The sequence below is a fragment of the Balaenoptera acutorostrata genome, chromosome 3, assembly GCF_949987535.1.
Source record: "Balaenoptera acutorostrata chromosome 3, mBalAcu1.1, whole genome shotgun sequence".
NCBI classification, from domain to species: Eukaryota; Metazoa; Chordata; class Mammalia; order Artiodactyla; family Balaenopteridae; genus Balaenoptera; species Balaenoptera acutorostrata.
The window spans coordinates 152684997-152708959 of record NC_080066.1 but is presented as its reverse complement, the minus strand read 5'-3'; the positions used below and the strand labels follow the sequence as shown (position 1 = coordinate 152708959).

Below are 23963 nucleotides of genomic sequence, written 5' to 3'. Positions count from 1 at the left end.
CAAGTCCTTGGTGCCTAGCACAGTACCGTGAAGATACACAACAAATATTTGCTGCATGAAAGTCAGATAATAGAAAATATATATATTGGTCTCTGCCCCTGGTTCCTGGCACAAAGATCCTAAAACGCTTACAATTTCCTAAGAGTGTTAGAAGCATCTTTTATTTTAATATTTGGTCTTTGACTCGATTCCTGACACAAAGTTCCTAAACCCCTCGGAATCTCCTGGGTGACAGCAGTATCTTTTGTTCTAATGAGGTGACTCTTAGTGTACTCCAGGATGGGGGCTGGTCAGCAGACAGACCAAGCCATGATTAGAAGCTTGGGATTCTCAACCCCGACCTCCATTCTCCAGAGAGGAAAGAGGCTGGAAATGGAGTTAATAATGTCTCATGACTACATGATTGAAGCCTCCATAAGAAAGCTTCCAGGTTGGTGAACATGTAGAGTTGCTGGGAGAGTGACACGTCTGGAGAGGGCATAAAAGCTCCATGCCCCACCCCACATACCTGGATGTTCATCTGTATCCTTTATCATACCCTTTTATAATAAACTGGTAAACAGTAAGTAAGCTGTTCTCCTGAGTTCTGGGAGCTGCTCTAGCAAATTAATTAAACCTGAGGAGGGGATTGTGGGAACATCCAATTTACAATCAAAGCACAGGTGACAACCTGGACTTACAGTTGGCATCTGACGGGGGGGGGGGGATGGGCAGAGGGGAGTCCTGAGGGACCCAGCCCTCAATCTGTGGAATCTGATACGATCTCCAGGTAGATAGTGCCAGAATTGAGTTAAACTGTAGAACACCTAGCTGATGTCACAGAATTGCTTAGTGTGGGGAACAAAAAACTCCCACACATCCAGTGTCGTGTTGTGAGTGTGCTAGAGATGTGAGAGTAAAGGAGACACATGGGAGGAGTAAGAGGGGGTCTTTCCTATACAAGAATTAAATACTATGTCTTAAAATATAGAATTTTAATGCTGTAAGGATCTGAGAGGTCTTTAGTCCAACAACTTCATTTTTCAACTGAGGAAACTGATGCCCAACATCACACAGCTAAACTCCTGATAAAGGTGCACTAGGCAATAGTAAAATCTAAAATTTATCAATAGCTTACTAGGTGTCACATACCATACTATGCATTTTTGTTTATTGAGGTGAATTCAAATTTTTAAAAGTGATTTTAAAGTGTACAATTCAATGGCATTTAGTATATTCACAATATTGTGCAACCACCACCTATATCAAGTTACAAAACATCTTCATCACTCCCCCACCCCCGCAAAATAATCCTATACCCATTAAGTAGTCACTCCCCATTTCCCACTCTCTCTTGTCCCTGGCAACCACCAATCTGCTTTCTGTCTCTACAAATTTACATACCCAGGATGTTTCATACAAATGGAATAATATGTGATCTTCTGTGTCTGGCTTCTGTTATTTAGTATAATGTTTCTGAGATTCACCCACGTTGTAGCGTGTATCAGTACTACATTTTTATGGCTAAATAATATTCTGTTGTATGTATATACCATATTTTGTTTATCCATTCATCTGTTAATAGACATTTGAGTTTGTTTCCATCTTTTGGCTATCATGAATAGTACTGAATGAACATTTGTGTACAAGTATCTGTTTGAGTACTTGTCTTCAATTCTTTTGGGTATATACCTAGTAGTGGAATTGCTGGGTCATATGGTAATTCTGTGTTTAACCTTTCAAGGAACTGCCAAACTTTCACAGTGGCCACACCATTTTACATTCCCACCAGCTATATATGAGAGTTCCAATTTCACCATATCCTTGCAAACACTTGTTATTTTCTATTATTTTTATCATTACTATTACCATCTTAGTCGGTGTGAAGTGGTATCCCGTTGTGGTTTTGATTTACATTTCCCTAATGACTAACGAAAGATGTTTAGCATCTTTTTATGTGCTTATCAGCCATTTGTATTTCTTCTTTGGAGAAATGTCCACTCAAGTCCTTTGCCCATTTTAAAATTGGGTTGTCTGTCTTTTTGTTTTTGAGTTACAAGAGTTCTTTATATATTCTAGGTACTAGACCCTTATCAGATATATGATTTGCAAAAGTATTCTTTCAATACTGTATTATATATTTGAAAGTTGCTAAGAGAGCAGACCTTTAAACTTCTCACCACTAGAAAAAATTTGTAACAATGTGTGATGACAGACTTACTGTGGTGATCATTATATTGTAACATGAAACTGTTATATGTCAATTATATCTCATTTTTTTTAAAGTTTTCTCCAATTCAATGGTTGTCTTTTCACTTTCTTGATAATGTTCTTTGATGAACAAAGTTTTAAACTTTAATGAAATCCAATTTATCTATTTTTTCTTCTGTTGCTTGTGTTTTTGGTGTCATATGTAAGAATTCATGGCTACATCCAAGGTCATGAAGACTCATACTAGGCATTTAATAATCATTGTCCAATTTAATCCTCTCAAGAACCCAGTATTATTATTACCTTCATTTTACAGACAAGGAAAATGAGGCTCAGAGAGAGGTAACTTGTCAAGTTAGTATGTAGAAGAATAGGTCTGTTTCCAACGACCAGGATCTTATAATTTCCAAGTCAGTTTTTCTCTGCACACTCACAACATGGCAGCTTGTTTTCCCAAAAAGGGCATGATGGGGGACAAAACACAAGTCATGGTCTTTTTGTAACTAAATCTCAGAAGTAGCATTCCATTACTTTTGCTGTCACTGATCCAGCCCACACTCAAGAGGAAAAGATCACACAAAGGCATAAATAGAGGCTGCCTACCACACCAGGGCTGTTTTTTTTTTTTTAAAGGTCAAGTCTTTTATTTATTTATTTATTTTTTTTGGCTGCGTTGGGTCTTCATTGCTGTGCGCGCGCTTTCTCTAGTTAACGGCGAGCGGGGGCTACTCTTCGTTGCAGTGCGCAGGCTTCTCATTGTGGTGGCTTCTCTTGTTGTGGAGCACGGGCTCTAGGTGCACGGGCTTCAATAGTTGTGGCATGTGGGCTCAGTAATTGTGGCTCACGGGCTCTAGAGCGCAGGCTCAGTAGTGGTGGCGCACGGGTTTAGCTGCTCTGCGGCATGTGGGATCTTCCCGGACCAGGGCTCGAACCCGTGTACCCTGCACTGGCAGGCGGATTCTTAGCCACTGTGCCACCAGGGAAGTCCCCAGGGTTCTGTTTTAATGTTACACATCTTCCCTGGCTGATCTCCTTCCCACCTGTGGCTTTAACTAGAACCTACAAACTGATGATGTCCAAAACTCTACTTCCTGTGCTCTAGATTCATACATTCAACTATCTCCTGGGTATATCCACCTAGATAGCATACACTTACACTTACAACTGAATTCCCCAATCTTTCTTCTCAAAGGTGCTCTTCTTCCTATATTTACTCAAGCCAGAAACCTAAGTCACTCTTGATTCCTCATTCTTACTGCCCAGAACTCCCTGACCCCAATATATCCAATCAGTCACTAAGCCTTTCCATTCTACCACTCAGACTTCTAGAACCCATCCGTATTCTCCATTTCCACTGGGAAGTTAAAAGAAATCTAACTTGTCTCCCTGATACCACTCTTCTGTGTTACCAATCCATCTTCTACCATGTTGGCAAAGTGAGCCTTTTAAGAAAGTAAATATGATTACATGCCTACTATGCTTAAAACTTCTCATATGCTGCCCATAATGATAACAGCAGTTAATATTTTTAGGCACCTATTAAGTGCCAACATTTTGCTAAGGTTTTATAAATAATATTGCGTTAAATCATCAAAACAACACTCTAAGGTAACAGATCTCACAGTGAATGGTCAGGAAACCTCTGGGGACCCTGGGGATCACTAAGCCCCTTTCGGAGGGTCCCTGAGTTCAAAACTATACATATGATACTAAGATGCCTTTTTCACACATTCTCTCACAAGTGAACAGTGAAGTTTTCTAGAGACTACCTAACAAAAGATAATCATTACATACTGAAAGAAGCAGCAGATATGAAAATCCAACTTTTTATCAATCCAAACATTACGGACATTTGAAAAATGTAAAAACTGCCACTCTTCTCAATATTTTTTGTTTGGAAAATAGTTATTCTTCATAAAAACATTTATGCTAACATGTAATGGGTTTATTCCTATTTTTAAATTAATTAGGGACTTCCACAGTGGCGCAGTGGTTAAGAATCCGCCTGCCAATGCAGGGGACATAGGTTCGAGCCCTGGTCTGGGAAGATCCCATATGCTGCGGAGCAACTAGGCCCGTGAGCCACAACTACTGAGCCTGCACTCCAGAGCCCACGAGCCACAACTACCATGCCCATGTGCCATAACTATTGAAGCTCACACACCCTAGAGGCCACACACTGCAACTACTGAGCCCACGTGCGCCATAACTACTGAAGCCCACGCACTCTAGGGCCCCCGTGCTGCAACTACTGAGCCCACGTGCTACAACTACTGAAGCCTGCACGCCTAGAGCCCATGCTCCGCAACAAGAGAAGCCACCACAATGAGAAGCCTGCACACCACAACGACGAGTAGCACCTGCTTGCCACAATTACAGAAAGCCCACACGCAGCAATAAAGACCCAATGCAGCCAAAAATAAATAAAAAATAAAAAAGTAAATTAATAAATATTTTAAATTTTTCTGTTTTAATTTCTGAAACAGTAAATATACATATAACCCACATAAACAAGAACTCTTTGGGGTGACCATTAATTTTTAAGAGTGTAAAGAGGGCTTCCCTGGTGGCGCAGTGGTTGAGAATCTGCCTGTCAATGCAGGGGACACGGGTTCGAGCCCTGGTCTGGGAAGATCCCACATGCCGCGGAGCAACTGGGCCCGTGAGCCACAACTACTGAGCCTGCGCGTCTGGAGCCTGTGCTCTGCAACAAGAGAGGCCACGATAGTGAGAGGCCCGCGCACTGTGATGAAGAGTGGCCCTCGCTCGCCGCAAATACAGAAAGCCCTCGCACGGAAACGAAGACCCAACACAGCCAAAAATAAATAAATTAATTAATTAATTAATTAAAAAAAAAAAAAGAGTGTAAAGAAGTCCTGACACCAAAAAGTTTGATAATTACTGTTCTAAGGTTTTCATCTCCATTTCACAAATGAAGAAACTAGGGCTTAGAAAATTAAGTTACTTGCCTAAGTGGTAGATTGAGATTCATAATAAGGCTGTATGACTCCAGAATCCAAGCTCTTAATCACTATTTTGTCCTTTCCTATTAGCTATTTATCACCTGGTTCCTACTTACTTATCTTCAGGTAATTGTTCTTCCCCTTAGGTTATGTTCAGGTCATCGCTTCTCTCCACTAGCCTTAGTTTCCTCAAACAGAGGTATTTCTTAAGCTGTAGTGTGAAAATGCAATTCCTATAAGTTAGTATACTATAATAAGATAGTATACTCTTCCAAACCTTTCTTTAAACTGGACAGACTTAAGCTTTGCAACCTACCAATTATAGATAAGATATAATTCCTTAACTCATCAAGTCAGGTGGCCCCTCCATTAGCAATGCTATACTATTACTTGTTTGAGGTGGTGCTATGGTTTATTTTCACTTCTCTGTAATATTATTTTGTTTTTATCTTTTCTGTCTTTGAAGGAGAGCTTTACTGCCATAACTATGCTATTGTGAGCATATAGCATATATGTATGTATATGTTCATCTAGGATATAAATCTAAAAGGGGATCTCTAAGTCATAAATTCTGTTCATGTTTCATATTAAAATTAATGAAAGGTTATTTTCCAAGGTAGTTGTACCAGTTTACATTCTTATGTTATACTCTCATCCCTTTAATCTTCATTCATATTTACTATTGTCAGATTTTGTCAATTGTCTAATATTAAATAAGACACCTTTCTAATTTTATATTTCACTGACACTATAGATAAAGAAGTAGATTAAAACAGAGCACAAAGGAATTTTGGGGATGATGGCTATGTTAATTATCTTAATTATGGTGAATATATCGAATTGTATGCTTTACATCTGTATATATAGTATGTCAGTTATACCTCAATAAAACATAAAAGTCTTTTGCATTCATAAAAAAAAAAAAAAAAAAAAAAGATATAATTCCTTGGTTCTGGCCTCTTAAGAGGTTCTCTTCTCTGGCGGTCCAGTGGTTAGAACTTAGTGCTTTCACTGCCCAGGCCTGGGTTTAATCCCTGGTTGGGGAACTAAGATCCCGCAAGCTGGCAAGCTGGGCGATGAGCCAAAAAAAAGAGTCTCTTCTTAAAAACAATCTCCCAAAATGTCTAACGATTATACTAATCTTCCAGTGGACATGTTTTGGATCCATGAAATAGGGACTTAAAGTCATTGCTCACATGTTTTACATTAGTTACAATATACTCATTTATATAAAGGGTCTATGAACTTTAAAAGAAAAACTATGCTGAACAGTAAGCCACTAAAGACTGTGTACAGTGCTAAAGCTGATTCCCTAAACCTTCACAACAAAGATGCCCAAACAAGCTCTTTTTCCCCAGGCTCTTTTTCCTTTTCTTTCTAGTTGACTGGGGAATTGGACACAGGTTCATTTTCACAAGATGTATCTCCAATCCCCATGAAGTTGTTGCCTTTATTTTTTTTTTTAATGTTTAAAACTATTCCTCAAAAGAAACCTATCTAGCAGGCTCAACTGTTTCTAAAATTAATCCACTGCACAGGGTGGATTTCCCACTCCAGGTCAAACTGTTAGGTCTATAAGCACAGCATTTATCTAAGTCATTAATAATCCAACTGAAATCAATGGCTCCAGTGTAATTCCCTGTGGTTTCCCCATCCCACCCAAACAACTTTTCTCTGTTCTAACAATTCTCCATTACTTAGATCTGCTGTTTCCATTTTATATTACCAATTCACTCTGTATTTCTTATACCACTAGTCATAATGGTTTCCAAATACATACAAAAAGGTCTGCCTTCTGTTTTTACAATCAAGTGAAGCAAGTTTTAATTACTAATGTGAAACTAGAATCTTCCTCATTCTTTCTTTTCCTATGCTAAAATAATTATATGCATCAACTGTGTTGTTAGTTCATTATGCAAGTTCTTTTCTCATGTAGTACCCAAGTCAGTCAACAGAGAAGACAGTTAAGATGCTTTGGTTTTTCAAGGAAAGTGGTTTTCCAAGGATTTGCAAATGACAAATGGTAACACATATAAAAATGCATCACTCAACAAGGTTGTCAGGAAACTTACACATCAAATCAGGAAACCAGTGAGTTGAGGAAAACATACCTTCACTTTCTCTATTTGAATTTTTTCATTCAATAGCAATAATGATATTCCGATATTCCCAAGGGGGAGAAGAAGTGAGAGAAGAAAAGAACTAGCCAGCCCAAGTTATACTAGCAATTTACTATTTATTTCTAAAATAATACAGCTTTGACATTATCACAACCTAAATTAAAATGACAGGGGTGGCATTAACAAAAAAGGAAAATACTGCCAAACTAAAATTCAAAATTTCTGTTTAAATTAGAGAAATCTGAATATGGATTGCATATCGGATAATCATATTGTATTATGTTAAATTTCTTCAGTGTGTTAACTGTTTTGTAGATGTGTAGGAGAATGTCCTTGTCCTTAAGAAATAATGCTAAAGTATTTATGAAGTGTCATGGTGTCTGCAGCTAGTTCTCAAATAGCTCAAGAATAAAACAATAAAATTTAAAATTAAATATATATAGATAAAGCCAATATGACAAATGTTAATAACTGATAAACAGGTAGAGGGTATACAAGTATTTATTGTACTATTCTTGAAACTTTTTAAAGAAATTTAAAACTTGACAAAACATAAATTTAAGAGAAAAAACAATCTTTGGTTCATTAAAATACACCCTTAAGAAAGTGAAAAGGTAAGCCACAGACTGGGGTAAGATATTTGCAATTTACGTAACTGACAAAGGATGCATATCAGAGATATATAAAGAACACTTGCAAATCAATTTTTAAATTGACAGTCCAGTTTTTAAAGAAGGGCAAGAGATACCAATAAGCACTTCACAAAAGAGGTTATCCAAATGTTCAGTAAACATATGAAAAAGCAATCTCATCAGTCACTAGGGAAATGAAAATTAAAACTACCATTGAGGGCTTCCCTGGTGGCGCAGTGGTTGAGAGTCTGCCTGCTAATGCAGGGGACACGGGTTCGAGCCCTGGTCTGGGAAGATCCCACATGCCGCGGGGCAGCTGGGCCCCTGAGCCACAACTACTGAGCCTGCGCGTCTGGAGCCTGTGCTCCGCAACAAGAGAGGCCGCGATAGTGAGAGGCCCGCGCACCGCGATGAAGAGTGGCTCCCGCTTGCCACAGCTAGAGAAAGCCCTCGCACAGAAACGAAGACCCAACACAGCCATAAATAAATAAATAAATAAAAATTAAAAAAAAAAAAAAACTACCATTGAGATACCATTCTATCTACTTTAATAGCTAGATGTTAATAGACTGAGAATGTATCTGTTGGTTACAACATAGAACAAATGAAATTGCCCGTGGGCTTGTAAATTGGTATAACCACTTTGGAAAACTGTTTGGAACTATCTACTAAAGCTAGATAGTTATACACACACACACATCCACAACCTAGCAATCCTGCTCCTAGTTATATACACAACAAAAATGCGTGTACCAAAAAAAGACATATACCAAGAATGCTCATAGTATTTACTTGTAATAGGCAAAAGCTGGAAACAGTCCAAATGTCCATTGTTAGTAGAATGAAAAAATTAATCACATTGTATTCTTACAATGATACACCACACAGCAATGAAAATAAGCATATGACTGTTAAAGACAATGACATGGATGAATGTCATAATCAAAATGTTGAGCAAAAGCCAGAAACAAAAGAATATACAGTTTGTGATGCCATTTATTTAAAGCTCAAAATCAAGCAAAACTCTTTTATGATATTATAAGTCACAATAGTGCTTGCCTTTGGGCAAAGGGCAGGTAGTAACTGAGAGGGGTATGAAGGAGGTATTATATATATTGGAAAGGTTCTATTTCTTGATCTGTTCTGGGTGTGGTTATATGGGAGTGTTTTTATGAAAATTCATTGAGCTGTACCTTATAATTTGTGTACTTTTCTCTATGTATATTATAATTCCATTTTGAAAACTTTATTAAAGAACAAAAAAATGATGGAACAGTGGAATATTTTTATATCCTGAATCTGAAGTCTTATTTTAGCTCTTTTGTCTCTGTGTTCTGTATCTAAAACTTCAACCTGTCAAATTCAACTATTCTCTCAAAGGATTCTTCACTATTACCCAACCAATTTTAAATGTATTCTCCTATACTAGAGTCAATCAAATGTAACAGTTCTTCCTTTAAAAATATCATTCTGTTTTTACATTATATTTCTCAACTCTGTTTTTCAGTTACACCAAACATTGGCAGCTTTTGCCAAGCTTTTAATTTAGACTTAATGGTTAGAGATACTTCCCTTCTAGATACAAAAAGTCATTATTTTTCTAGATTTCCTACAGCAAAGTGCTCTGTCATCACCTATAAATTCTCATGCAATATCACCACCCTCCCAGATCATATTTCCGACACAAAACAGTGTTACGGACTAAGAAACAAAAGAAAAGAAACTGATATTACATTTAAAACAAAAAAACACTCTTCATTTTGTTGAAATCTCTAGATGTCAAAAACTAAATGAATAGATAAACAAACCAAAAAAAATCAGAAAATGTCAGTTTACTTCCCCAGGAGCAGAAACAGTCATTCTTACACCCAAAGCCTGGAAAGAAACTCAACTCGTATGCATACCTACTGCAATTATTCCGTTCTCCTCTCCTCTTCGTCATAACAAAGCTATATATTCCAAGCCAAAAGGAAAAAAAATTATTAGGTCCATTTTACTTCTTGACCAAACAGCTGCAATTCCATTTAAGACTAACATACATTCTAAATGGTTCTTTGCGCCTACTGAGTAGTTAATACTAGAGTTCAGTTCTCCAGCTACAGAGAAGAATGGCTGAAAACATAAAGGTGGTCAAAATCTTGGCCAATGTTTGTTTATGAAAAGATGCCTCTTTTGCCAACTAAATCATCTCTTGCCCCTGACTTAACAGCTTACCATTCCTTTTGTTCCCAAACTTCTGGAAAGACATGCTAAGGATGGGAAATGAAGTATCATTAATTTTCACTTTGCTACTCATCACTTGCTTAAAATGATCAATTGTTGTTAATGGATCTAGTCATTTTTATTTAGAAACAGTCCATAAAAGAGTTTAAAATTTTAACTGTGCAGGATATTAGAAGATAGATCTTTCAAGTAACTATAATTTTGTTTCTAGAATGGGACATAATTTTTCTTTATTTTTTTAGATTGTTTTCCCCTATTCAGAATAGAATGTAACCATTGTTGATGATTTAGAAATTTCAGAAAATTTTTTTTAAAACATCACTCAAGATAGCCATTAAAACATACTGGTATTTTTCCTTCCAGTCATTTGTCTACGCCCATGCTCTCAAAACAAAACAAAACAAAAGAGAAAAAAGAAAAGGAAGGAAAAAAAACTGCTGACTTGTGTTCTGCAGTTTTTCACTTGCATTTTCATTTGCAATTATCCTTACATATAATGAGCATTCTTCTGTCCTTAAATGCTCTTTATTGCTTTAACAAGATTTTTAATGGCTATACTGTCTTCTACTGTATAAATAAACTGTAATTCACTTGGTTATTCAATGTTGAACTTTAAGTTCTTTCACTATGTACATCCTCTTACCTATTATACATTTTGTAGAACTATGCAGAATGCTACTTTGAAACCAACCCCGAACAAATTAATTTAAGCCCTGCCTGCTTACCTCCATCCTTCCCCTCCCCACCCCAAAATCAGAAGAGAATAATACACCCCAAGCATTTTACGGTAAAATCCTCTTTGTGTGTAAAACCATTTCAGAGGCAATGTTGGGTTTATGAAATAACTTGACTAATGGATAAAAGATATGAATGCTTATAAGCCTTAAAGGTAATTTGAAGCTTTGTGTATCCTAATTTGTTAACCAAGGGAAAAATGAGAAATAATGGCATGTTTTTTTTCCCCATTATCGTAATACATTTTTAAAAACAAAATACTTAAGACTACATTGACAATTTCTAATTATCAGGAATACCCTTAATCCCTTCAAAGTGGGATTTCTAGATTTTATACTGTATTACTACCTAAATAGGATGCCATGCTAATGACTATGGTGAGATGGTATGGTAATGCATAAAACAAAGAAAACAACTGGTACTTGAGAAATGCAGATTACAACACTGCCCATACGGTGCTTTTGAATCAAGTTTGCTGGCTTTATTTTTCAGGTTAAAATAATTTTAATTATATTTTCTTCAATTTCCAGTCCTTGTTAACAGAGATGATCAAGAAACATGAAAAAAGTTCATTTTTACAAGTGAAGAAATGAACATAAAAACAAGATATTAATATTCTGCCTATCAAGTTGGCAATGACTTTAAAAAATTATAATACTTGGTGTTAGCAAGGAGGTAAGGGTGGGAAGTGCCTTTCTGGAAGACAATTTGGCAGTATACTTCCTTCTCAATTAGAGATCCCACAAATCTCCAACTACATGTAAAATTCAGTCTTCACTCATAGGAAGACTTAACCCTGGTGCTGATATAACCCAAATGTTGCTGTTAATTAATAGATGCATCAACATCAAATATCTTGGGCCAATTACAGTTATTCAAATGTAAACTACTGAAATTTTTTTCCAGTTAACAAAGATTTGGATGTCTACCATATACAAAGGCCATAACAATTTCCTGAATAGCTATAGGTAGCTAACTGAATGAAAAAGAACTACTGTGGAAGAAAACTATGCGAACGTAATTTATTCAACTGAGAGGCTTAATGATCTGCCAAAGCTTATAGGAACCCCAAAAATCCATTTCTGAAGTTATGAATATCCTATTTCACACATTCATTTCCCTGAGAAAACAAATAAGTATCTAAAACATTACGTTACCTAGGTGATGTGACTTAACTAGACAAAAGCATTGTTTTCATCCTATTAATAACACCAACCTATACAAATGCCTTTTACTTATTTCTAAAACAATTCAGATGCCTGCCTACTAAGGGACATGTAAAAGAATTAGGTGATTTTTTTAGTTTAACCAAATCTCTCTCCTCTTTCTGACTTCCCTGTCATTAAGCAGGCTCAAAACATCATGGTAAACTCTAATTACAGTTTACCCCCTAAGATTCATCCAGACAGTTTACCTACCTAGTCTTGAAAATGATATACCTGAAACATCTACTGTTGGTATGCTTCTTTCCATTATCACTGCCACCATTCATTCAAGCCCTCCAGTCTTCTTGCTGGACTCACAGTCCTTGCTAGCTTCCAGCCTCCTGTCTCTACCATTACATTCTGTCCTATGCATGATGCCTCTTAAAGGTGTGTGACTTCCCTACTCAGAAATCTTCAGTGGTTGAATTTTTAATGACACAGAAAAATACTTAAGGGGCTTCCCTGGTGGCGCAGTGGTTGAGAATCTGCCTGCCAATGCAGGGGACACGGGTTCGATCCCTGGTCTGGGAAAATCCCACATGCCACGGAGCAACTAGGCCCGTGAGCCACAACTACTGAGCCTGCGCGTCTGGAGCCTGTGCCCCACAAGAAGAGAGTCCACGACAGTGAAAGGCCCACGCACCGTGATGAAGAGTGGCCCCCGCTTGCCGCAACTAGAGAAAGCCCTCGCACAGAAAACGAAGACCCAACACAGCCAAAAATTAATTAATTAATTAATTAATTTTTTTTTTTTAAAAGCAAGTTAGAGCTCTTTAAAAAAAAAAAAAGAAAAATACTTAAGATAGAATGAATGGGAAAAAAAGCATAGGCAAAAACTATATACATACACTACAGCCTCGGTTATGTTAAAAAGCATGTCTGTGTATACATACGGGAACAAGAAAAAATGTAAACACACACATCCCTACATAAAGAGAAAAGGGAGGGCCAGGAAACACATCAAATGTTAACAGTGGTTATCTCTTACTTGTAAGGCTATGGTCATTTCTACTTTCTTCTTTATCTTTATAATAAACAGATCTGTGGTAAAGTGTCTTTTAGTAAATAAAGTATCTCTACAAACCATCTATAATGAAAATATAGTTAATGTTATAGTCATTAAAATACTTTTTAAAGAATATTTCACATGCTCCCCATTACCTATGTCTAATTCCTCACCCCCAAGAGTTCAAGGCCCTCCTCAGTCCAGCCCCCATCTCCCTACTCTTATTCCTTATGACCCCTAATATAAACTGGGCTCCTTAAAGACCAGATTAAATCACTCATATTGTTCCTTGAGCGTAGCTGTTCTTTGAAACTCTGCTTGCTCCAAATGTTCACTCCACCTGGAATATGGCCCCTTCCCATTTCCATCCAACAAAAACCTGTGTTGTTTAAGGTCTATTTTCAATGATCCAGAAATAGCAAATACTACCACACCCCTTTCCCTGGTCCACAGCAGACAACACTAATTGACTTATCTGAATCAAGATTCCTCAAAATCCTCAATTCAGCAACCCTAGGAAATCCTTACTAATCAATCTATGTTGACACACAAAATGAAACTTATCTGCCATTCCTGTAGCAATCTAATGTAATTGCCTCTTCTCCCCTATCCCAAAAGTTCTTAGTACTCTATGGAGCTTATCTCCTCTACCTTCCATTAAGAATCATTTACTTAATTGTCTTATCTCCCTTTCCTACTAGACTTTAATCTGCACAGGGCAGTAATTATGTCTTATTCATCTTCATATCCCCTACAGAGCCTTGTAGGAAGTAACCACTCAAACAGTTGCTGAATTGAACACTTCTTTCTTTTGCTATTATCTCATCACTCAAAATGCCTAAGTATTTGAAAGCTTTATTTTTTTAAATAAATTTATTTATTTATTTTTGGCTGCACTGGGTCTTCATTGCTGCACACGGGCTTTCTCTAGTTGCGGCGAGCGGGGGCTACTCTTCGCTGCGGTGCACAGGCTTCTCATTGCGGTGGCTTCTCTTGTTGCGGAGCACAGGCTCTAGGCGCGCGGGCTTCAGTAGTTGTGGCTTACGGGCTCCAGAGCGCAGGCTCAGTAGTTGTGGCGCACAGGCTTAGTTGCTACGCAGCATGTGGGATCTTCCCGGACCAGGCTTCGAACCCGTGTCCCCTGCATTGGCAGGCGGATTCTCAACCACTGCACCACCAGGGAAGTCCCTGAAAGCTTTATTTTAAAACAATTAAATTCTTCTTGAAAAATCTAAGCTTATTTCATCAATTTTAGCTAACATTCCTATTTTATTTTAATAAGGCATTGTCTGATACCACTTGATAACCAGGAGAGTCAAAGGATAGAACAAGATAAACTGAGATGAGAGAGCTGAATCCATTCTGAGGGTCTTATACCCAGGTATGGAAGCTATTGAATTAAACTACCACATTTTTGGTTTTTTCTACCCACCTCCTTCATCAAAAGCAAAATGTTATTTCTGACAATAGGGAAACTGAGCATCAAAAATACACATTGCTTAAGAAGGGATTTTTTTTTTTAATGTGGAGAGATGAAAAGGAAAAATAAAAAGCTAAAAATCAAGTAAGGCATCAACAAAGTTAGGCAAGTAGTCCAGTAAAGACATAAGAATTTGTACCTAAATCAGAAACCCAGTTCAAGAGACATGGGTAGAGGAAAAGCCAGAAGTACAATAAGACTCATACTGCCATCTAGAGGTTAAAGGCTAGTGAAAAATCATTTTTCTCCTCAATCAATCAAGTACAGTTAATTTAACTTTTAACTATTATAGATAGAGGTACAGGCTTTGTAAAGTAAGCCAGTCAAAGAAGTCTGATGTCAGGCCACAAAGAAGAATATCCAGGGTGTAAGAGTCCCAGTTATTCTCTCCCTGCCCTCCTTCACAGATTAAAATAAGAAATTAAAAGAGCTAACTGCTCTTTAGAATTTTATCTAGATGGGAAACAATTTCTAACTACTACAAATGGTCACTTTTTCAAAAACCACATACCTAGAGGGTGTAGAAGTCTACTTTACCACAGCCTAGCTTGGAAGCAGAAGTTTTTCTTTGGTACCACCACCAAAGAAAGTTGTACCAGGGAATTCCCTGGTGGTCCAGTGCCTAGGGCTCTGAACTTCCACTGCAGGGAGTGCGGGTTCCATCCCTGGTTGGGGAACTAGGATCCTGCATGCCCTGCCACATGGACAAAAAGTAAATAAAAAAGAAAGAAAAGAAAAGAAGAGAAAAGAGGAAGGGAGGAAAGAAGGAAGGAAGTTGTACGAAATAATTTCTGGTGCAGACAACTTCATCAGTGTAGACTACCGGGATGACATATCAGGTTTTAATGGGGAAATCTCAACCTTTTTTACAATAAAATGTTGCTTTTTAAAAACTGATAAGTGAGTAAATTTAGCCAAATAACAGTCCTACCGAAACAGCTAAATGAACATACAGGATTAAACGATAAATTAGCAGAAGCAACGACTTATATCAAAATAAGCTAAATTTCTTAAAGCTTTTTAAGACAGTAATATACTCAGTGTGATCTTATTTACTTAATAACTTTTTACCAATCTTTTCTTTATAGTACAAGGTAATTTCAAACCAGTACAAGTAAATGAGTATAAATCAAATTGAGATTTTTATTATATGGTATATGGTGAAGTGTAATCAACAACAAATGCATCAGATTCAACCTCTTCATGATAAAAACACTCAACAAACTAAGAATAAAAGATAACATCCTCAGGGAATTCTTTGGCAGTCCAGTGGTTAGGACTCCACGCTTTCACTGCCATGGCACGGGTTCAATCCCTGGTCAGGGAACTCAGATCCCACAAGCCTCGCAGTGCAGCCAAAAAAAAAAGGATAACATCCTCAAACTGACAAAGGGCATGTACAAAAAACCTAATATCAGACTTAATGCTTTCTCCTTAAGATCAGGAGGAAGACAAGGATGTCCATTCTTGCCACTTCTATTCAACACTGTACTGGAATTTCTAGCCAGGGCAATTAGGCAAAAATTAAAAAAAAAAAAAGAAAAGAAAAGGAAAAGAGGAAAGAAAGGGGCTTCCCTGGTGGCGCAGTGGTTGAGAATCTGCCTGCCAATGCAGGGGACACGGGTTCGAGCCCTGGTCTGGGTAGATCCCACATACCGCAGAGCAACTAGGCCCGTGAGCTACAACTACTGAGCCTGCGTGTCTGGAGCCTGTGCTCCACAACAAGAGAGGCCGCAATAGTGAAAGGCCCGCGCACCGCGATGAAGAGCGGCCCCCGCTTGCCGCAACTAGAGAAAGCCCTCGCACAGAAACGAAGACCCAACACAGCCAAAAATAAATAAATAAATAAATAAATTTAAAAAAAAAAAAAAAAAAAGAGGAAAGAAAGAAGGGAGGGAGGGAGGAAGAAAGGAAGGAAGGAAGGAAGGAAGGGCATCCAGATTGGAAATGAAGAAGTAAAATACCTCTATTTGCATATGACATAATTCTGTATAAGCAATGTACTAAAACACAATTAGAACTAATAAATGAGTTCAGTAAAGTTGCAGGATATAAGATCAATATACAAAAATTAATTGATTTCTCTACAGTATCAATGAGCAAACTGAAAATGAAATTAAGAAAACAATTGCATTTATAATAGCATCAAAAAATTAAAATACTTAGGAATAAATTTTAACAAATTAAGTGTAAAACTTACACTTTGAAAACTACAAAACATTGTTCAAAGAAATTAAAGGAGACCTGAATAAACACAAAGACATACCACATTCATGAATCACCTTAATTTCATTAAGATGGCAATACTCCCCAAACTGATCTACAGATTCAATGCAATCCTTACCAAAACCCCAGCTGACCTCTTTGAAACAACTGACAAGTTAAAATTCCTATGGAAATTCATGGGACCCAGAATAGCCAAAAACAAATCTTGAAAAAGAAGAACAAAGTTGGAAAACTCACACATCCCAATTTCAAAGATAATTACAAAGTTACAGTAATCAAGACAGTGAGGGACTGGCATAAGGACAGAAATATAGGTCAATGGAATAGAACTGAGAATCCAGAAATAAACCCTCATGTTTATGGTCAATTGATTTTTAACAAAAATGCCAAGACAATTCAATGGGAAAGGAATAGTCTTTTCAACGAATGGTGCTGAAACAACTGGATATCCACACTCAGAAGAATGAATTGGGATCCCTACTTCACAATATATATAAAAAATTAACCTAAAATGGATCAAATACCTAACTATAAGAGCTAAGAATAAAACTCTTAGAAGAAAGCACAGGCATAAATCTCTAGGACCTTAAATTAGGAAATGGTATCTTAGGTACAACATCAAAATGTAACCAACAAAAGAAATAATTGATAAATTGGACTTCATCAAAATTAAACTTTTGTGTCCCAAAGAATACCATCAAGAAAGTAAGAAGACAACCCACAGAATGTAAGAAAACCTTTTGCAAATTATATATCGAATAAGCAACCTGTTTCTAGAATAAAGAACTCACACAACTCAATAATACAAATACAAATAATCCAATTTTAAAATGGGCAAACGATCTGAATACAGTTCTCTAAAAAAGATATACAACTAGCCAATAAGCACATGAAAACATGCTCAATATCACTAGTTATTAGGCAAATGCAAATCCAAACCACAATGAGATATCACTTCTCATAATATATCCACTAGGATGGATTATGTAATAGTTTTTAAAAAACAAATAATAAGTATTGGCAAGGTGTTGAGAAATTGGAACCTTCATACACTGCTGGTGGGAATGTTAAATGGTGCAGAGTCAGTATTGAAAATAGTCTGACAGTTCCTCCAAAGGTTAGATGTAGAGTTACCATATGACCCAGAAATTCCACTCCTAGTTATAAGCTAAAGAGAATGAAAACATACGTCCACATAAATACCTGTACATGAATGTTCATAGCAGCATTATTCACACTAGCTGAATAGAGGAAATTATGCAAATGTTCACCAATCAGTGGATAAACATAATGTGAATAACTGGTAGATAAATATATCTATACAGTAGAATATTATTCAATTCTATAAAAGAAATGAAGTATTGCTACATGTTACAACATAAATGAACAATGAAAACACTATGTTAAGTGAAAGAAACCAGTCACAAAAGACCATATATTATATGATTCCATTTATATGAAATGTCCACACTAGAAACTCATAGAGACAGAAAGCACATCCGTGGTGGCCTAGGCCTATGGAGCTTGGGGGAAAATGAGGAGTGACTGCTAATGGGTACAGAGTTTCTCTGAGGGGTGACGAATATGTTCTAAAATTGATTGTGGTGATGGTTGCACAATTCTGAATATACTAAAAATCATTGAATTGCACACTATAAATAAATGAATTGTAGGGTATGTGAATTACATATCAGTAAAGCTATTATAAAACAAAGGAAAAAGAAGAAATGCATCAGAACCCCAAGCTTTAGCCCTAGTTTCAAATGGCATGGTCTTCTGCTTTCCCAATCATCACATTCTATTTAAAAATATCTTGAATATAGCCAGTAAGTAGGTCATCTGCATAACTACTAAAAGGTTTGTAGCTTTAAAAGATGGTGGAAACCTTTTTTTAAAAAAGGACAAACACTGTTGAGAATCAGTATTCAGTAGGATTTACTGGGTTCAGTGGGTCTTAGGAATAGAACAAGGTACGTTCTGTTGCAACTTAACATGACTAAATCAGGATCATGCCCAAATCATAATAGCGATGGAGTAGGGGTCAGGTAGAAGATAAAACCAAACCATTACCAACAAGCTTCACACTATCTTTACTATGGGTGGTTGATCATCCACTGTCGTAAGAGAAAAATTCCAGATATTATGAGAACTTCAAATGTTACTTCTCATCACTAAAACAGACTATCCAGAAAAAGAACAACTTCTAGAAGCTTCCACTTTTTCAGTTTTAAGTCAATGGATTTCATTTTAAAAATCTGTCATTTCGGGACTTCCCTGGTGGCCCAGTGATTAAGAATCCGCCTGCCAATGCAGGGGACACAGGTTTGATCCCTGGTCCGGGAAGATCTCACATGCCGTGGAGCAACTAACCCCGTGTGCCACGACTACTGAGCCTGCGCTCTAGAGCCCGCGAGCCACAACTACTGAGCGCATGCTCCACAGCTACTGAAGACCGCGCGCCTAGAGCCTGTGCTCCGCAACAAGAGAAGCCACTTCAATGAGAAGCCCGCGCACCGCAACGAAGAGTAGCCCCTGCTCGCAGCAACTAGAAAAAACCCGCGCGCAGCAATGAAGACCCAATGCAGGCAAAAATAAAAATATATATACATAATAAAATAAATTTTTAAAAAATCTGTCGTTTCATCTAAAGGCATCAAGCAGTTGATCATGCATTCAATCAGCAAATACACATTGCACGTTTACCACATGCCAGGTACTCTGTGGGCTACAAAGACAGCTCCAAAATATGATTCTTACCTTAAAGAGTTACAATTAATCCAAGAGATAAGACATGTACCAAAAATCTCCCAGAATGATAAAATGAAACAAACGAACTGCTCTCTGAGCAATTTGGGAGGCCAAGAAAGCGATTTCACTTTCCAGATCAGGTATAAAAAGGAAAGGCTGATAAAAGAGGTAGGCTGAATAATGAAGGACAAATAAAAGTCCTAATATTAGAAATAGGTCAGGGAAGGTTTTCTGAGAAAAAGGAATAGCATGAATAGAATTAAGAAGATGGGGAAGTGTTCCAGGAAGAATATTTCAAATGAGGACAATGCCTGATGTTTTGGTAGAGGAGAAGTAAGAAGGCTAGGCATTAGGCTCGGCCCAGAGTGAAGAGGATTCTGAATGCCATGCTAAGGAATCTGAATTTTATCATATGGGTAATGAAGTACTACTAATGACTTAAGAGCAAAGGACAAACAGAAGCAAATGGTACTTTGGAAAAATTAACCTGTTAGTGGTAAAAAAGATGGACTGATATGAGGTAGTTGAAAGGCAGGGAGGGCAGTTAGAAGGTGACTACAATAGTTTCAGTAAACAGGAAGGACACTGAACTCAGATGGAAGTAACAGAAATGGAATTCTTTATATGATAAGGCAGTTTTTTATATTTCTATATTTTTCATGGGAATTTCACATAAATTAACTGCCCAAATCAAGTCAGAGGGCCCCAATCATGAAAAGCTATAAATACCTATACAAAACATTATTGCATTCCAAAATCTGCACACCAAAAGAGTTGTCTGAGACATAAAAATGTACCAAATCAAAGGGCAGGGTTCATCTTCCAAAAGACACAATCTACTTACTATCAGCCCTAGAAGGTTCACATTGTCTCTATACTAACATTTAACAATGCTCCAGGGAAGTGACAAACAATCTTGTTTTGAGGACAAATATTTTTTGCATTTTTTTCTTTCCATCATCTTTATCAGTGCAGATATTTGCATGAAAACAGGATCACTGGTCCTTGGGGATTCATCAGTTCCTATTGCTTATTTTTCATCCATGTCATCCTCTCAATTAATGCAGGAAAGAGGATTGAGACATCGAAACACCAGATTAGGGTGTCAAGTAAATGTCAACCTCTAGAGTAGATGAATAATCTGTAAGGACAAAAGAAAGATCTTGGTTTTATGCAAATACACTATACACAATAAAACAAAGAGACTTTGTATCCAAGAAGTCCACTCCATATCAATGTGATTCTTTCCAATTCTAAATTTAAAAACTATTTTCTGTATGTCAGCTAATTGTTATGATTGGGGAAAATAACAATCAGTAGCAAAGCACTGCTACAGAAGTTGAAAGAAGGTTGAATTTTGAACTAGAAAATAATTTTGAAAACTCTCAGCTGTGCTCATGGAAGAATTTTGGTTCCATGTTTAAGGTGACTAAGCTAGGTGACTTCAAACCCCTACCTCCAAAGCCTTAAGTTTCAGAAATATAAATACTTAACAATAATAATGATTTTAACTGTGTGGATTAAAAACTGAAACAAACCACACCAAGTTTTTGATTCTGTGGAAAGACATTAACACAGATTTATTGATGCTCAGAGAACCGACTCATTATTCTAAAAACTGATAAAGAGAAAGAATATTCATCCAGTAAGAACAGCTTTCAAGGTAATAAATAATAGTCGATACGATAAAGTTCTTTACAGAAAAATTCTAGCTAATAAGAAGGAATGACAGAATTAGTGTATTACCATTTCGCAACCTATAATAAAATAGTGAATCTAGGCAGTTTTCAAAGGCTGCTAAAACTCTGAGAGTAAGGCTGATGGAGAATTTTACAATGAATAATAGATGAGGCTAGCAATACCTTTATCAATGAATTAATCTTAACATCACAAAGAGAGACAAGCAAACATGATGTACCCTTCTATAGGATGTATACAACACCATTTATGAAATACTCTTGCCAAATTGAAAATAAAAATAAAAATCAATCCTGTATCTGTGTGAGCTTCTAGATCTAGTTACTGGGAAACAAAAAGGGATAGATGGACATATTAAGCACTACCACAGGGATGTAAGCAAAAAAATCCAGAATGTGGAAAATTCTACAGAATAACGAATAATAATAAATGGCAAAGGAAAATAAACGGGAGGTGGAACTCTGACAGATTAAAAGACTTAAGAAACATATCAAATACAGTACCTTAGTTAAATCCTGATTCAAACCAATCAACTATATAAAGACAATTATGAGTCAACCAGGGAAATCTGAATCCTGATTGGCTATCTGATGATATTAAGCAAGTATATTAAAATTTTTTAGGCACAATAATGGAATTGCAGTTATTAATATTAAAAAGAAAAAAAAAAAAGAAGAGAGAGAAAGAGAGAGTCCTTGTCTTTTGGACTCACATATGAAGTTATTTGGTAGTGAGATGATATGATGCTTGAGATTTGCTTTTAAGTAATTATGTAGGTTGGTATTAGTGAAACAGATTGGCCATATGCTAACTATTGAAGCCAAGTCATGAGTATATGAGGTCAATAGTCTACTCGTTCTCCTTTGGTATATGTTTAAAATTTTCCATAATAAAAAGTGGGGAAAAAAATACTTCATTATCTTTCTCAGTAGGAAAATAGAAAAAGAAAAACTAATCAGAGGAAATATAGTAATTTTATCTACAACAAACTAGAGACAACACTGTTGATAAACACATTTGGTAATATAGCATCTTCTTGACATAATGAGCATAAAACTTTATTTCATAAGAAAAATTGACACAGAGAGATAAAGGATTGATCGCTGTGATCATTACAGCATGTATTATCCAGAGCTAGAAACAGAATCAAGCTCTATACTGTACAAGCCTCGCATTCATGAATTTAATAATCACAGGGTTTTCATTATAAACCCTTGAGGTCCATGACATACATGGTAATCAGTAATTTTGCCAAGACATAAACGTTAATCACGAGAAATAAATGATTAGTACACAGAGGAGTTCGGTAACAATGAGTGAACCTAGCAGACCACCTAGCAACCATACCTCAAAGCAGTTTTTTGTTCTCTGCTCCTTGATTCATGAAGTGATTAAAAAATGTTTTCTTGGTAAAAGAATGTCAACTGCTAATGACAGTAATGGAAATAAAGAAAACATAAAGAGGACTAAGGAAGTGTTGCCTATTAGTCAAAAATTAGAAGTTTTAAATTAAATTTTAAAGTGAAATGTTGAATTTGGTAGTAAAATCAATGATGTGGACAAATCCACTATATGCTCTATAAACAAGAGAAACAATTTGTGAAACTATTGGTGGGATTGTGCTAATCAGTACAAAACTTGCAGTTTTGAAGAAAGTTATAAGCTATAGTAGCCTCTCAAAATTATGCATTTATGAAGGTCTCTGGAGGTATCTATCCAATGAGAAAAAAGTTCTAACCACTCTAATTATGTTGAGTATTTCTTTCAATTACAAAGTGAAAATTTTCTACAATTCCTTTTCCAGTTTTATAATGAATACAGTATGGAAAGAGATACAGTTTCTAAAGAAATAATTTTAAACTAAAAGAATGGGCAGCAGACAGGAATAGATGAGAACTTTAAAAGCATTACTCATGCTAGCAGATTATGTTCTTGGTCTGTTATATAACCCTTCCTTTGGGGAAGCAATCCTCCCCTATTGCAGTCCACATGATTTGAGTCAGACTAACCATTCCAACCTGCCTCTGCAGCCAGGCCCCAGGCCTGGCCCATCTCGGTGCTCTATGCTACTTGGCCAAAGGACTGGTTCCAGGATAGATATGTGAGCCAAGATGGAACAGTCAGAGCCCTCCCCAGGACCTTTCTTCTGGAATGTTCAGAAAAGATGTTCTTTCCTTTGGGATTACGAGATTTAAAGACATATGAACTGGAGTTTCTACTGGCCACTTTCCCCGGTGCTAGATCAAAGAAGAATAATAACGCATGAGTGAAGCAGAGCTTTGAGATGCAAAACTCAAAAAGTAAGAACAAGAGCACATCCCAAAGACATCATTAAGAGTCATGGATCTGGGGAGGGATGGACTGGGAGTTCGGGATTAGTAGATGCAAACTATTACGTTTAGAATGGATAAACAACAAGGTCCTACTGTATAGCAGAGGGAGCTATATCAAACCTCCTGGGATAAACCATAATGGAAAAGAACATAAAAAAGAATGTATATACGTGTATAACTGAGTCACTCTGCTGTACAGAAGAAATTAATACAACATTGTAAATCAACTATACTTCAGGGACTTCCCTGGTGGTCCAGTGGCTAAGACTCCCCACTCCCAATGCAGGGGACCCGGGTTCGATCCCTGGTCAGGGAACTAGATCCCAAATGTCACAACTAAGAGTTCGCATGCCACAACTAAAGATCCCGCATGCCACAGCGAAGAAACCACGTGCCACAACTAA

General features: G+C 36.9%; 1 protein-coding gene across 6 annotated transcripts in view; it reads right to left on the bottom strand.

Annotated features, from left to right (window-relative positions):
• The window catches only part of LIN52 (lin-52 DREAM MuvB core complex component), a 120691-nt gene that overhangs the window by 84177 nt on the left and 12551 nt on the right, over positions 1–23963 (bottom strand). Inside the window, exon 6 of one of the 6 annotated variants that reach the window (XM_057544696.1) lies at positions 14129–14269. The exons of 4 other annotated variants lie outside the window; for them this stretch is intronic. In XM_057544696.1, the coding sequence (XP_057400679.1) occupies positions 14160–14269 (110 nt within the window). In that variant the 3' untranslated portion in view covers positions 14129–14159. Of the gene's footprint in view, positions 1–14128; positions 14270–20189; positions 20670–23963 lie in introns of those variants that run through there. One more of the 6 variants, XM_007184446.2, reaches the window with a different exon arrangement.